Genomic DNA, 12365 nt, shown 5'->3' on the forward strand with positions numbered 1-12365 from the left:
CTGCTGAGGAGCTGAAGACACGGCTGGTTCCTAGGAGGCGGCGGGCCTCTGCCGATCCTGCCCATCCCCTCAGAGACCGAGGCACACTTCTACTTCTCACCTCAGCCTCTTCCTTCAACCCTGGACACAGCAACCTTACCACGGAAGCTGGCTTCCCTTCCCCGGTGCCACAGAGCCCCACGTGTGCAGTTGTCCTCTTCCCGGTTCAGGCAGCGCTCCTACCTTGCTCCTCGCCCTCTCCTCCCCCAGGCCTGCCCGTCCTGAGGTGCAGACCCCAGCACGTGGGAGTGGCTCCTTGAGACTGCCCTTCCTGACGGCTGCTTTCTCAGGCACAAGGCCTGTGTTCCACCACTTCTGTGTGGACAGTTAGGGCCTGCCCAGCAGACACGCCCGAACCTTTGTTCAACCATTAGTGCCTAAGAAAACAACTGGAGGGAAGAGCAGAGGAGGGGCTGGAGGTCGGAGGCCTGAGTAGCTGTGGGATGTGGACATGCCTCTGTACGCAGCAGTCCCGGCTCCATGAGCAGAAGTAGGGAAACAGTACCAACCTCGCAGTTCGACAGGGGGCACAGGAGAGGCTGGTGAGGAGACCGCAAAGCGTGCAGTGCGTCGTGGACACTGGGGACCTCAACTGGATCTTTGCAGCTGAGGTTCTCGATGGGCCCTGCGGGGCAGCCTCCAGCCAGCCAGGTGTCTGGCTGCCAACGCTTACTGAGCACTGGGGGTGCGGCGCTGGGCCAGGCTCGGGCAGGAGCCCGTGGAAAGGAGAAAGGCAGGCCCCGCCCTCATGACGCCTGCCATGAGTTTCAAGTTGGCCCCACTTCATGGGGAGCATGGGCTCCGGCTGTGACCGCAAAGTTAAAGCAGAGGCCCCGCGGTGCCAGCCCTGCCCAGGGCACCAGGCAGGGCTGTCCTGATGCCCAAAGATGGAGGCAGGTCCTGGCATGAGTCAGGTGGGGGTGGGCGGCACTGTCCCGGTCCAAGGGAGCCCAGACCCGGCTCTCCTCCTGAGGTCTTGTCCACCAGCCCCCATGTGCCCAGCTGGCCACAGGGCGGCGGCAGGAGCCCTGAGCTGGCTGATTTCTGGATTCCAACCCTGGCACTTCTGCAAATTCTCATTAGACCCAAAGGAGACGGGGAGCCCTAGTCACGGCGCTGCCTCTGGCCACCAAGCCGGGAGCCAGCCCTCCAGCCTATCTCACGTAATTCCCACAAACGTATCCGTTCATAAAATTCCCACAAACGTATCAATTCATAAACAGTGTAATTCCTGGGTTTGCAACAGCTTTTGAACCTAGCTCTGTGGGATTTCATACGACAGTTACTGTTCACTGAGCGCTTAGGGGGTACTCTGCAAGGCCTTACTGCAAGGGATCATGGGATACATGAAATACAAGTGGAGGGAGAAATATAGCGGCAGGCCTGGCATTTCATTCGGTCCTCGCGATGCAACAGGGCCAGTAGAAGGATCTCCATTACACACCTAAGGAAACTGGGGCTCTGTGAGGCCACAGCAGGCTCTATAAGGATGGCAGGGCTAGGATGTGGAGTCAGGTTGGGTCGCAGAGTCCAAGCCCCCCCTGCCCGACCCTCCTAACTGTCCGGAGTCCGTGTCCTCATCCGCACAATCAAGGTGGTGGAGGAGAGCAGGGGTTTTCAAACTTATTTTTGAGCCATGGACGTTCTGTCCGAATGAAGCCTGAGGTGGAGAGGCAGCCGGGCAGGTGGATGAAGACACGGGGCTCTGCTGGAGTGAGCGCGGCGCGGAGGGGGCTGCAGTCCCACCAGCGGGGCTCCGGCCTGCAGCGCGGACGAGTCTGGGCCGTGCAGGGAACCGACCGCTGACCCAGCGCCCGGCAGGCCCGGGCTGGTCTGCGGCCACCGCGAAGCCGCCCGCCGGGCACCGGGCCGTGGGGACGGGCAGTGCGGGGTGGGCGGCTCTCACAGGTCCTCCAGCGCGGGGTTCTCAGAGCTCCTCAGCAGGGACAGCAGGTTCAGGGCCGAGACACCGGGCACGTGGCCAGCGCAGATCTGCAGCATACGCACCAGGCGCTGCGCCACGGTGGCTCGAAAGCCTTCCACCTGCAGCGGGAGGGCGGGGGGCAGGGGTGAGGCGGACCGGGGCAGAGCAGCTGCACAGACTGCGGGAGGGAGCGGAAGCCGAGAGCGGGGGCCGGACTCGGGCAGCACCGCCCATCACGGCCTGGCCCCTGTCCACAGCACGCTGCGCCCGCCGCTTCCCAGGGCTGCGGCTCATGGATCCTTCCCACGCCCTCCAGGGAGCCACGGACAACGACCGTCCTCCAGAGGAAACAGCGTTAGCTGGGCTGGGGGCGGTAGGCGAAGTGGCTAGGGGCCGCAGAGCCGGGATTCGAACCAGAGCTAGTTCCAACCGAGGCCCAGGAGGCAGACGCGAGCGAGGAAGACACTCCCAGGCGTGGAAAAGAGCAGTGAACAGAGTGGCCCTCACAGGGACAGGGAGGTGCCATCAACACAGTTCTTTTATCAGGGCTTTTGAAGGCAGGGGCCCAGAGGCGACGTGGGGTGGGGTCAGGCAGGGCGGGCCACTCTGTCCCCCAGCCTGGCGCCAGCGAGTGCGGCAAAGGGGTCGCCACGTCAGTGCCTGGTGAAGGACGAATGACGAAGCTTGGCCGCCCGCCCCCGCAAACGGGCCGCTGCAGCAGCATCTCGTCCTCCCCCTGCTTCCCCTCTAACTGGGGAAGGGGGCATCGACGTCCGACCAGTCATCCTCACTAGGGACCAGGCACCCTCTGTCCTGCTGTTGCTCCTGCCTTTGTCACCGGTGACTCCTCATTCCAAAACCAGAGGCAGTTGTCATTCTCACGGAGTCCCCCCTCAGCAGACCCTGGTCTGCCACAGTGCTCCCCCTCCCCCGAATGCTGTCCGCCTGCCCCGGGACAGCACACTACCCCCCCCAACACACACCTCCTCCCGCCTCACAGGCTGCTCCCTCCTGTCACACATCTAAGTTCTAACTCAGTGCTGCCCCCGGCCTTCGCCTTTGCAGGGCTTCTCCCCACACACACTCCCTGGCGACCTCATTCAGTTCCATGATCTAAAACCATCTCATGGCCCACGATGCCCAAATTACATCTCTAGACCCTTCCTCTGAACATCAGACCTACGTGTGCAGCTGCCTACTCGATTTCTGGGTAGACGTCTGACCAACACCCTGATCTTATTAGTACGCCCCCAGTGGAGTCCCTAAGGGTCCTCCCCACCCCTGCAATTACCCCATCTCAGCCAAAGTCACTTCCATCCTAACAGCGGCTCAGCTGAAAACTCCAGGGCCATCCTGACTCTCCTTTCTCCCATGTCTCACACCCAGGCCACGGGCACAGCCTGTTAGCTCCACCCTGGAAAACCCCCAGTATTGCAACCATCCTGCCTCCCCCCTCCCCCCCACACCACGGAGCCCAGGCCACTCCTAACTCTTCCAGAACCAGCCCCCAGGCCCATTTCCTCATTTCTGCCCCTGCTTTCCTTCCCGGTACTCTCCTCCCAACAGCTGGAGAGATCCATTTAAACCCGTATCACATAAATAGAAAAGAAAAACAAATAAAGCCCACGTCGGGCCGCATCCCTCCCTCCCCCGCACCCTCCATGCGCGGCTCCTGCTTTACTCAGAGGCACGGCCACCGCCCTTATTAGGACCACGAGGCCCCCCTGCTCTGACGCCACGGTCACTCTGCCCTCTGTTTGCTGCACTCGGGCCCTCGGCCTCCCCGGTGGGAACCCGGACACACCAGGCAAGCCCCCCGAAGCCAGGCCATCATATTGTTCCTCGGGCCTCCTGTGCTTCTCCAGGAGTCTCCACGGCCTGCCCTCCCGCCATCTTCAAGTCTTTAAAGGTCTCATCAACGGTCACTCCTGTCTATCCCACTAAACCTTAACCCCTTTACCACCCGACGCGCCACATCCTCACTTTCTAACACGCTACACATTTTACTTCCTTACTTTGTTCGCTCCACGACCACAGAGCTGGAATTTCTTCTTCTTTTTCTGTTTTGTTCTGTGCTGCATCCCTAGCGCCTAGAACGGTGCTTGGCACACTGGAGGTACCTAGGAAGTATTTGTTGACGGAATCCTCTCCCTCTGAGTTCTGTGGCCTTTGCCCCCGAAATACACCTCCGAGCTGCTGCTGCAGCTCTCACTCGGGCTCCCCAGCTGGCCTCCTGCCGCAGCCTCGACCCCCAAGCCTCGTCCCTGGCTGGGCCTCCTGCAATCCACACACCACGCTCTGGAGATGTGGCCCCCAAACCGAAGTCCGACCACATCAGCCTGCTTCCGTCCCCTGCAGGAAGGAACGGCTGCATCCCCCCGCCAGGCTTCCAGGTCTCCCCAAGTCCTTCTGCTGCGGCATGCCGTGCCTGCTGGTCTAGCGCGATTTGGAGGGCGCAAGTGCGGTGCCCGGCTCATTTGTGCGCTCAGGGAACAGCACAGGGCCCTATCAGCATCGCTCGGAAATATGTTCACTGGGCCAACCTTCCAGCTTCTTGAACGTGTTTCATGCGCAAAAGGGGGCTGAAAATTCCTGCCTGGCAAGGCCTTAAAATACGGCGAGGCTCAAACTCAGGTATGTGGAGGAGTGTGCCCTGCAAAGGACAACACAGGTACGAGGAGCAGTGACTGTCCAGACACCAAGTGCTTCGCCTGAGGGAATGCCGGCTTTAGCTGTGGGCAGGCCAGCTGCTGCCTGGGAAACAGGTGGCTACAGGCCTTTTCCTGGACCGCTCAGGCTCGCCGAGACCCCAGGACCTGGTGTGGCCTGCCACCTACTGGCCATAAAGAGAACTGCGCCACCCGGAGCAAGGTTGAGGGCACCGCAGCCGGAAGGCCCAAGGTGGGCGGTACCCGAGCTGTGCAGCAAGGATTAGGATTCCCCTTCGGAGATAATGAGATGAAGGCTGCGTGTGGGGGCAGTGACTTGCTCAAAGCCGCACAGTCAGCAGGCTAAGAAAGGCAAGGAGACAGCAGCTTGCAAACTCGCTGGCTCTACCACTAGCTTACGTGCTGCGTGACTGAGCAAGTCGCCTCTCCTCTCCGGGTCTTGGGTTTCTGCGGTGCGTTGTGAGAAAAGCCTGGAAGGGCGGGCACTTCAGGCGTGCCCCAGGCCCCGGTGTCCTATCCGACAGCAGAGTGCTGACTGAAATTGTCATCAAATACGACAAACGAACTTGTGACTGACTAGCGTGTACAACTTCATCAATGAATAAGGGGATCTGCCCATCCTCCTATGAGATGGAAGCGTCTGCCACTTCTGCTGGTAACAGCCCAGCCCTGCTAGTACTACTGACACCTCTCGCCTATATTCATAATGCTAAATTTCACGTACAGTTCAGTGGGGGAAAAAGTAGTATTTTTTTCCTCGTACAAGTTCACAGACCCCCTGAATTCTACCTTCAGACCAGAGGGGTCCACAGACCTGTGAGCAAGAACCCCAGGTCTGGGTGGTGATAATGGACAGAGTGCTGACTCAGTTCTCTCTGTATACCTCACTCTGCCCTTGGGAACAGGTGCCAGACTGAGAACAGAGCAGAAACGAACCTCGAAACCAATGAGCAGACCCCAAAACTAACTGAGCAGGTCTGGTACTTGGGTGGGGCGGCCCAGGCCGTGGGAGCCCCCTGCAGACCACCCAGAGGAAGCAGCTGCTGAGCACTTTTAGCAGGAGTCATGATTCATTCGGCAGAAGGAGAAGCTGAAGAGCAAAATGCATCAGCAAGAGAGAGCTCTGCTCTGCTGTGCTTGTAACTAGGGTCACCTGTGAGGAGCACCAACAGAAGTGAGTGGGGCAGAGCGGACACCGTACGCATCCCTCCAACCTCCTACCTGCCCACTCCCCCACCATCCCTGCCGCCTGCTGGATGCCCTGCCCTGGGCCTGGACCAGGCCTGCCGTCCAGGGGCGTAAGGGGGACAGTGGGCATTCTGACTGCGGGGGCGACAGGAGCAGCCCTGGTTAATGAAACAGACAAGATGTGTGACCTCACAGCACTTACAGCCCAGCAGGGGAGTGAGATACTAACGAGGACCCACACAGACACACACCAGACTCAGTTATGAGAGAACACAAAGCAAAAGAAACAGCAAGGCACAAGCCATAGCACCTGGCACCCCAGAGGCGCTCGGGCTGAATGCCCATCGCCGCCCTGCTTCACATTTGGGCACCCCAGTGCTTAGGGTGACCGATGCAGCCAAGGGACAGCCAGGGAGTGGAGAAGCCAGGATATGAATCAGGATCTCGTGTCCTCATGTCAGCAACCCTTGGTCAGGCACTTGACGACCCTCTGAGGAGCGTTCTCGACACACCCATGGTGCTCTGACTGCCCTTTCCCTGAGCCCACGCGATCCTCACCTCCAGGTCACAGAAGAGCAGAGGGCTCCGGTAGGTGTGCGCCAGCCTCACGACGGTGTTCCGGTGGATGCTGCAGTGGCTCTCCCGCCCGGCTGCAAAGAAGTCGTGAGCGTTGCAGGCTGTCCTGTCTGCCTTTGCGGCCGCCAGCCAGGAAGCACTGGGCAAACTCACTGAGCACCCCTCTCGGGGCCTCGGTTGCTTACTGGTCAGCGCGGTGACCCTCCTGTCCAACCTGCTTTTCATCAGATTAGACAATAAAGCTAGAAGGCCTTGGAGAGCCCACTCTATAAAAACAGGAGTTTCCTCATCCCGAAGATGAGGATGGGAACAGCCCCCCGCCCGCTGAGATACTACAGGGATTCAGTGAATTAATCTACAGGAATGACCTGGCATTCCTTTATTCATCGATGCTGAGAATAATCAGTGCCAGGCGCTCCCCCCTTCAGGAGTTCACGGCTCAGCTGGGCGGGGAGTCTGTGGGGTGGGCTCCCCGGGGCCCAGACTGCAGGGCTGGTCAGGGAGGCATTCCCCACAAGATGGGAAGTAGGGGTTAGCTTGACAAAGAGGAAAAGAGCATTCAAGAGAAGCTGTGGGATATAACCATTAAGGGCCCGGCCTCTGGAATAGGACTCTCTAGGTATGAATATTGGCTCTACCACTTTTTAGCAATGGGCACGGGCAGGTTACTTAACCACACGGATAATTTCCTCAGCTACAAAACATAACAACATGTGCCTCAAAGGGTTGTGTGTAGTGCAGATGAAGTGATATAGAAACGAAGCACTTTTAGAACAGCGTCTGCTATACAGTGAGTGCTCAGGGAAGCCGAGCTACTGTTATTTCTGCTGTTAACATGACAAAGTCTCTGGAACAGCAGGATTTGAGAACTAGAAGCTGAACCAAAGAACGGGAGAGTGACAGCAGACGTGCGCAGACAGGAAGGTGGAAGGCCAAACTTGTGTCTTCTCAGGAGTGGGGATTTCACTCTGAAAGCCCCGGGGAGCCCCGGGTAACTCTCCACAATTATCTCAGCAAAACCATCTGCTCGGATCTGCTTTTGGAGAGATGGCCAACAGGTTGGATTCTGAAGCTCACGTTCTTTCCGTCCCCTGGGGGCGCTTCGGTGAGGAGTCTCCCACAGTGCCAGGCACACAGCACCCGCAGCAGGGGCGGGCAGGATGCACTTACCGCCCGTGGCGAGGAAGCCCACCTTCCCCAGGAAGAAGGTGGCGTCCACGTGGCGCAGGGACTCCTCCACGTTCCGGAGGCTGGCGCGAGAGGACAAACCAGAGGATAGACCTTACCATGGAGAAGACAGAAGGCCTTCCTCATCCCAGAGAGATGAGGGTAAGAGGAAACACCCCTAGAAGAATATTTGGTCTTTCATTTTAAGTACTTTTAATTATAAAGTGACTCAAGCCAGTGAACAACCCAACAGTGAATACGGATGCATTCAGTAAAAAGTAACACTCCCTCTCCAGCACCACCCTTCCTTCTCAAGATCCCGGGGGTTACTGCTGCCCACAGATTGGGGTGTAATACCATTTGCATACGAATTTCTCATATGCAGATACAGGCAGTGATATGTATAAGCATGTAGTTGGGTTTGGTTGGCTTCGACCTGTTACTTTCTTTGGAATGACCACCCCGTATCACAGTCTATTTTCTAGGTGACGGACACTTACATGGTCTCCAATTTCTCACCATTACAAAGAATGCTACATGGACATTCTTTTATCTGTATTCTCACACATGCAGGCAAATGTTTCTGTAGGAAAGATCCTAGATGCAGAGTGATTGGGTCACAATATGCGTCCTTCTAAAATGTACCTAGGTAGGGGCACCTGGGTGGCTCAGTTGGTTAAGCGTCCGACTCTTAACTCTTGGTTTCGGCTTAGGTCAGGATCTCGGGGTCCTGAGATAAGAGCCCAATGTTGGGGCTTGAGATTCTCCCTCTCCTTCTCCCTCTGCCCACCCCTACTTGTGCATGTGCACACACACTCTCTAAAAAAAATAAAATAAAAAAAAGTATACCTAGGTATTGCAAAATTGCTTTCCAATAAGGTGACAATATTTACAGTCATAGCAAGTATATGAAAAGTCTTTTCCTCTAGGAAAAGGGCACTTTGACCTTCTGGGCCAAGGTTTCATTCATCGGTGTCCAAGGAGTGAAGAAATCTGTTGTCTCCTGGCCAAAAAGCCACCTTGGTCAGGTGAACCAAGCCAAGGTCTCAGCCTGAACGAGCAAGGCCTGAGGCAAACAGTAAGGGCTGGCTCTCTGCCCCTAAGTGTGACCGTAGAGCAGAATCATCCCAGAGACCGGTCAGCGTCCCTTTTGAACAGAGAGGTCTCACCCAAAGAGCAAGAGATCTGCTGAGTTAGGAACTCTGGCAATCATGGCAGATCTTGCCCTTTTTCTGCCCCACCATGGGCTCCAGTCACTGCTCACCCCTTCCAGCTGGCTGGGCAGCAGGTCTGGATTTGATCCTGCTGCTGGGTGTGTCTGGTAGCTCTATGTCCCTGGTTCTAGGTGTTTCCAACACAGCCTTCCCTTAACCCCTACCACATGACTGGGTGTGTGCCTTGGTTTCTGTGCCGGCTGCTGCATCCCGCCTACTCTCAGTCAGCCATCCCCCAAGAGGGAGAGAGCATACCTTCTTCCGTACTCCCCAGTATGGCTGCAGTCCTGTCCCCAGGGCTGCCAGCACCACAGGGAGGCCGGGCCAGGCCCCAAGCATCACCACCACTCATGCTCCCCTGGGTACGGCCCCATGCTACACGGGGCTCCCGATCCCAGACCGGCCTTCCCAGTCCTGCACACACATTATGCTCCTCCTACCCATTACATTAACCTTCTTCATCTGGAACCTTCTGCTGACTCCTATTTTTACCGGGCTAGCTTGACCTGGTCACTGCCAGAAAGTCTACCCTGCCCCGAGTCCTGAGAGTCAGAGGTCTTGTTGGGGCTCTCATAGCCCAATGCATTCTTCTTTTACAGTACTATGCTAGATATTATAATCATCTGTGCAGGAGTCTAGCTTCCTCTCCCAGTGGGCTGGGAACACCTTGAGGACAGGGGTCTGCTTCATTCATGTCTGGGCCTGTCATTAGGGATACAGAGAAGGCTGCAGAAAGCATTACATAAATGACCAATGCCACTGCTGGAGTTTATCAGTGTCTTTACTTTTTATTTTTTTAAATTTATTTATTTGAGAGAGAGAGATAGAGGGTGAGAGAGAGAAATAGAAAGAAAGCAAGCGCATAGCGGGAAGGAGCAGAGAGAAGAGACAGAATCTCAAGCAGACTCTGTGCTGAGTGTGGAGCCCAACGTGGAGCTCAATCCCAGGGCCATGAGATCATGACCTGAGCCGAAATCAAGAGTCAGGCACTTTAACTGACTGAGCCACCCAGGTGCATGCCCCTTTATCAATGTCTTTTGAAATATCATGCACTTGCCACTGGTTCCCCGTCCTCGCCCTCTGGGCTAACCCCAGGCAGCCTCTCCCTTTGTCCTCTCCTTCCCATCACAAGTAAGGTCACCATTCCAGTGCACCCCTAAACCAGGTCTACCTGGCCCTGACAGCCCCCACTCTCTCGCTCTCACCTGTATTTGCTGTGAAGATTGACCACGAACACGATCAGGTCAATTCGGGGCCGATTCACATTGGAGGGCAGGGGGAGGGACCTTGCCAGGTGGCTGAAAAATGAGAAATTGCAGGATAAAGATATATATACCCACGTCACAGTGACCTTTCACATGCTGCCCTCCATGGGGTAAGAGGCTATCAAGGGCTCCTCACCTATTCCCCAGATGCTCTTGTGGGCTAGACTCCTCAGGTGAGCATAGGGGCAGGGCAGAGCCAGTCCTATCTAGACTGACTCCTTCCACCAGAAGGGAGCTCCATTTGGTAACCACCTTGGCAAGACGGAGTTTGAGAAAGAAGATGGCATGGGGCTAGCCAGCTACATTGCATGCTGGGAGGGAGATCAGGCTCAAAAGAGGGGTGTTAGACTGTGAAGATTAGGGGTTAAGGCTGAACCCCTTTGGAGGGTGATGGAAATGGGCTCAACTCTCAGGCCTGCCAATTACCAGCTATGTGACCTTGGGTAAGTCACTCTCATCACTCCCGTCTGAACTTGTTCCCTCATCAGATTCTTTCAAATGCTGTAATGGGGCTTATTCTCCTAGTGAGGGGTGTTTCCAATTCCCATGGAGGAACATCCTCTAGATTGGGATCCTTCTCCTTCAACATGAGCCCCTGGAGTTTACCTATCAGGGAGAATGACACCCACATATATCCAGTCACTTGATTCCCACCAGCAGCTATTTCTCCATCGGTTAGAAAAAGAAAAATAAAATAACACTACTTCAGTCAACTTTTCTCCAAATTTGGGGGGTATCTGAACACTACTCCCTGCCAAGTACTGCTCGAACCACTGGGGATTCAGCAGTGAACAAAAGTCAAAGTCCCTGACCTCAATGGGTTGACCTCCGGGTCCATGGGGGTGTCAGACTGGAAACAAGTAAAGAGGTGAACAAGGACATTTCCTGTGGTGACAAGGAAAACAGAAGTGTGTGACAGAGAGTGGTGGAGGATCCCTTAGCTGGGGGAGACCACTCCTCGCGGGGCTGGCCCCACAGGCGCTAGCCCTCCTGGGCAGGCCACGGTTCAGGCCTTGGCAGAACGATCGGACACTCCCACCCTCGGCTACTTACACCTTCAGCTCCGAGGCGCAGTCCTCTTTAAGCATCGAGTCGGCCAGCTGCTGCAGAAGAGCATCTTCCGTGCCCACCAGCTGCCCAGGGAGAGAAGGCGGCCTACTGATGCCTGGGCGCAGCAGTCCCGCCGGAGGGCGTGGGGACAAGGCCACAGCCGGAACGCCGCGCGACTCCCAGGATTCCCGCTCTCGCGCGCACTGCGTCGTTTACCGAGAGGGCTCCGCCAAGCACGGGTTGAGGGCCCAGGCTGCACCCGTTCCGGTCGCGACCGCACAGCACTTCTTACCTCCCATGACTCTCCCTCGGGCGGCGGGATCCAGCGTCCCCGGGAAGCACAGTACCAGCCCGGCTCTGAACTCAGCTTACGGGACCCTGCCCAGTCTCCCCGCCCAGCCGCCCCACCAATCAGAAACGGGGACATAGCCCGCCGCGCACCTATTGGTGGGGGCGTCCTTCTGCCTCAGAGGGCGGCTACTCCGATTGGTTCAGAGTGTGGCTCTCCCGCCCACCACACCCCAGCCTGAAAAGCCCGCTCCAGAACCTCAGAGAGCGCAGAGGAGCGGGCAGTGGAGGCGCAGCCAAGGAGGAAAGACGGGCAGGGGAAGCGGAGCAGCTGACGCCTACCAAGATGGTGGCCGTGTTCAGGCCAGGCTGCTTGTCCAGCGGCCGCAACACCGACATCCCAGTCACGAGCAGAACGGCCACTCTTGCAGCGCGCGCGGATCTTTCAAACCGCTGAGGCCCGCCCTTAAGTGAGGGACCGAGGGGCACGTGACCCTGATTTGGGCGGGGCCTCGCCTGGGCGGGGCGGAGCCCTCTTAAAGGAACCCCTACCTCCTTTTTTGAGGCGGGGCGTTCCAGCTCTGGCCCCAGGCTCTTAACGTGCTGTCCGTGGGACAGTCCTTTTATTTCACGCCTCAGAGAAAGAAGGTATTCAGTGATTCATTCGTTCATTTTCGTTCATTTATGCTCATTCATCATACTCTTGATTCCTTCCAAATCTGCAGCTGCTCAGAACAAAACCTTGAGGTCATTCTTGGCTCCTCTTTTCACACCCCACATCCACTCCATAAGCAAGCAGTCCATAAGCTGAGCACTTCCCACCACCTCCACTACCACCACCAGGACAAGCTACTGTCATCTCTCAGCCCGACTAGTAGAACAACCCCCTCACCCGCTCCCAGCTTCCACCCTGGTCCGCAGAGGGGCTCTTCTCCACACCGCAATCAGAGTCATCCTTTTAAAACAGAACCCGATCAACACTCAC

General features: G+C 56.9%; 1 protein-coding gene across 3 annotated transcripts; it reads right to left on the reverse strand.

Annotated features, from left to right (window-relative positions):
• Nucleotides 1–1247: 1247 nt before the first annotated feature.
• On the reverse strand, nucleotides 1248–11872 carry CENPM (centromere protein M). Of its 3 annotated transcripts, none has more exons than XM_040637613.1 (6): nucleotides 11723–11872; nucleotides 11096–11175; nucleotides 9983–10075; nucleotides 7567–7646; nucleotides 6379–6470; nucleotides 1248–2082 (listed from the first exon to the last, which is right to left on the reverse strand). In XM_040637613.1, the coding sequence occupies exons 1-6, from the start codon at nucleotides 11777–11779 to the stop codon at nucleotides 1942–1944; spliced, it is 543 nt and encodes a 180-aa protein (XP_040493547.1). In that variant the 5' UTR covers nucleotides 11780–11872; the 3' UTR covers nucleotides 1248–1941. The 3 variants fall into 3 exon arrangements, with proteins under 3 accessions (XP_040493547.1, XP_040493546.1, XP_040493548.1); XM_040637612.1 differs by lacking the exon at nucleotides 11723–11872 and adding an exon at nucleotides 11385–11691; XM_040637614.1 differs by lacking the exon at nucleotides 11723–11872 and adding an exon at nucleotides 11385–11711 and having other exon boundaries at nucleotides 1948–2082; nucleotides 7567–7741.
• Nucleotides 11873–12365: the final 493 nt, after the last annotated feature.

Source organism: Ursus maritimus, unplaced genomic scaffold, assembly GCF_017311325.1.
Source record: "Ursus maritimus isolate PB19 unplaced genomic scaffold, ASM1731132v1 scaffold_21, whole genome shotgun sequence".
Classification (NCBI taxonomy): domain Eukaryota; kingdom Metazoa; phylum Chordata; class Mammalia; order Carnivora; family Ursidae; genus Ursus; species Ursus maritimus.

What these genes read in the sequence shown, in the direction of transcription:
- CENPM (XM_040637612.1), bottom strand. Translation starts at nt 11,519, where the DNA reads ATGTCCCCGTTTCTGATTGGTGGGGCGGCTGGGCGGGGAGACTGGGCA. An exon ending in CCGAGGGAGAGTCATGGGAG is followed by an intron (nt 11,176 to 11,384) that starts GTAAGAAGTGCT and finishes CTCCCTGGGCAG; the next exon opens with CTGGTGGGCACGGAAGATGC. An exon ending in TGCGCCTCGGAGCTGAAGGT is followed by an intron (nt 10,076 to 11,095) that starts GTAAGTAGCCGA and finishes CTCATTTTTCAG; the next exon opens with CCACCTGGCAAGGTCCCTCC.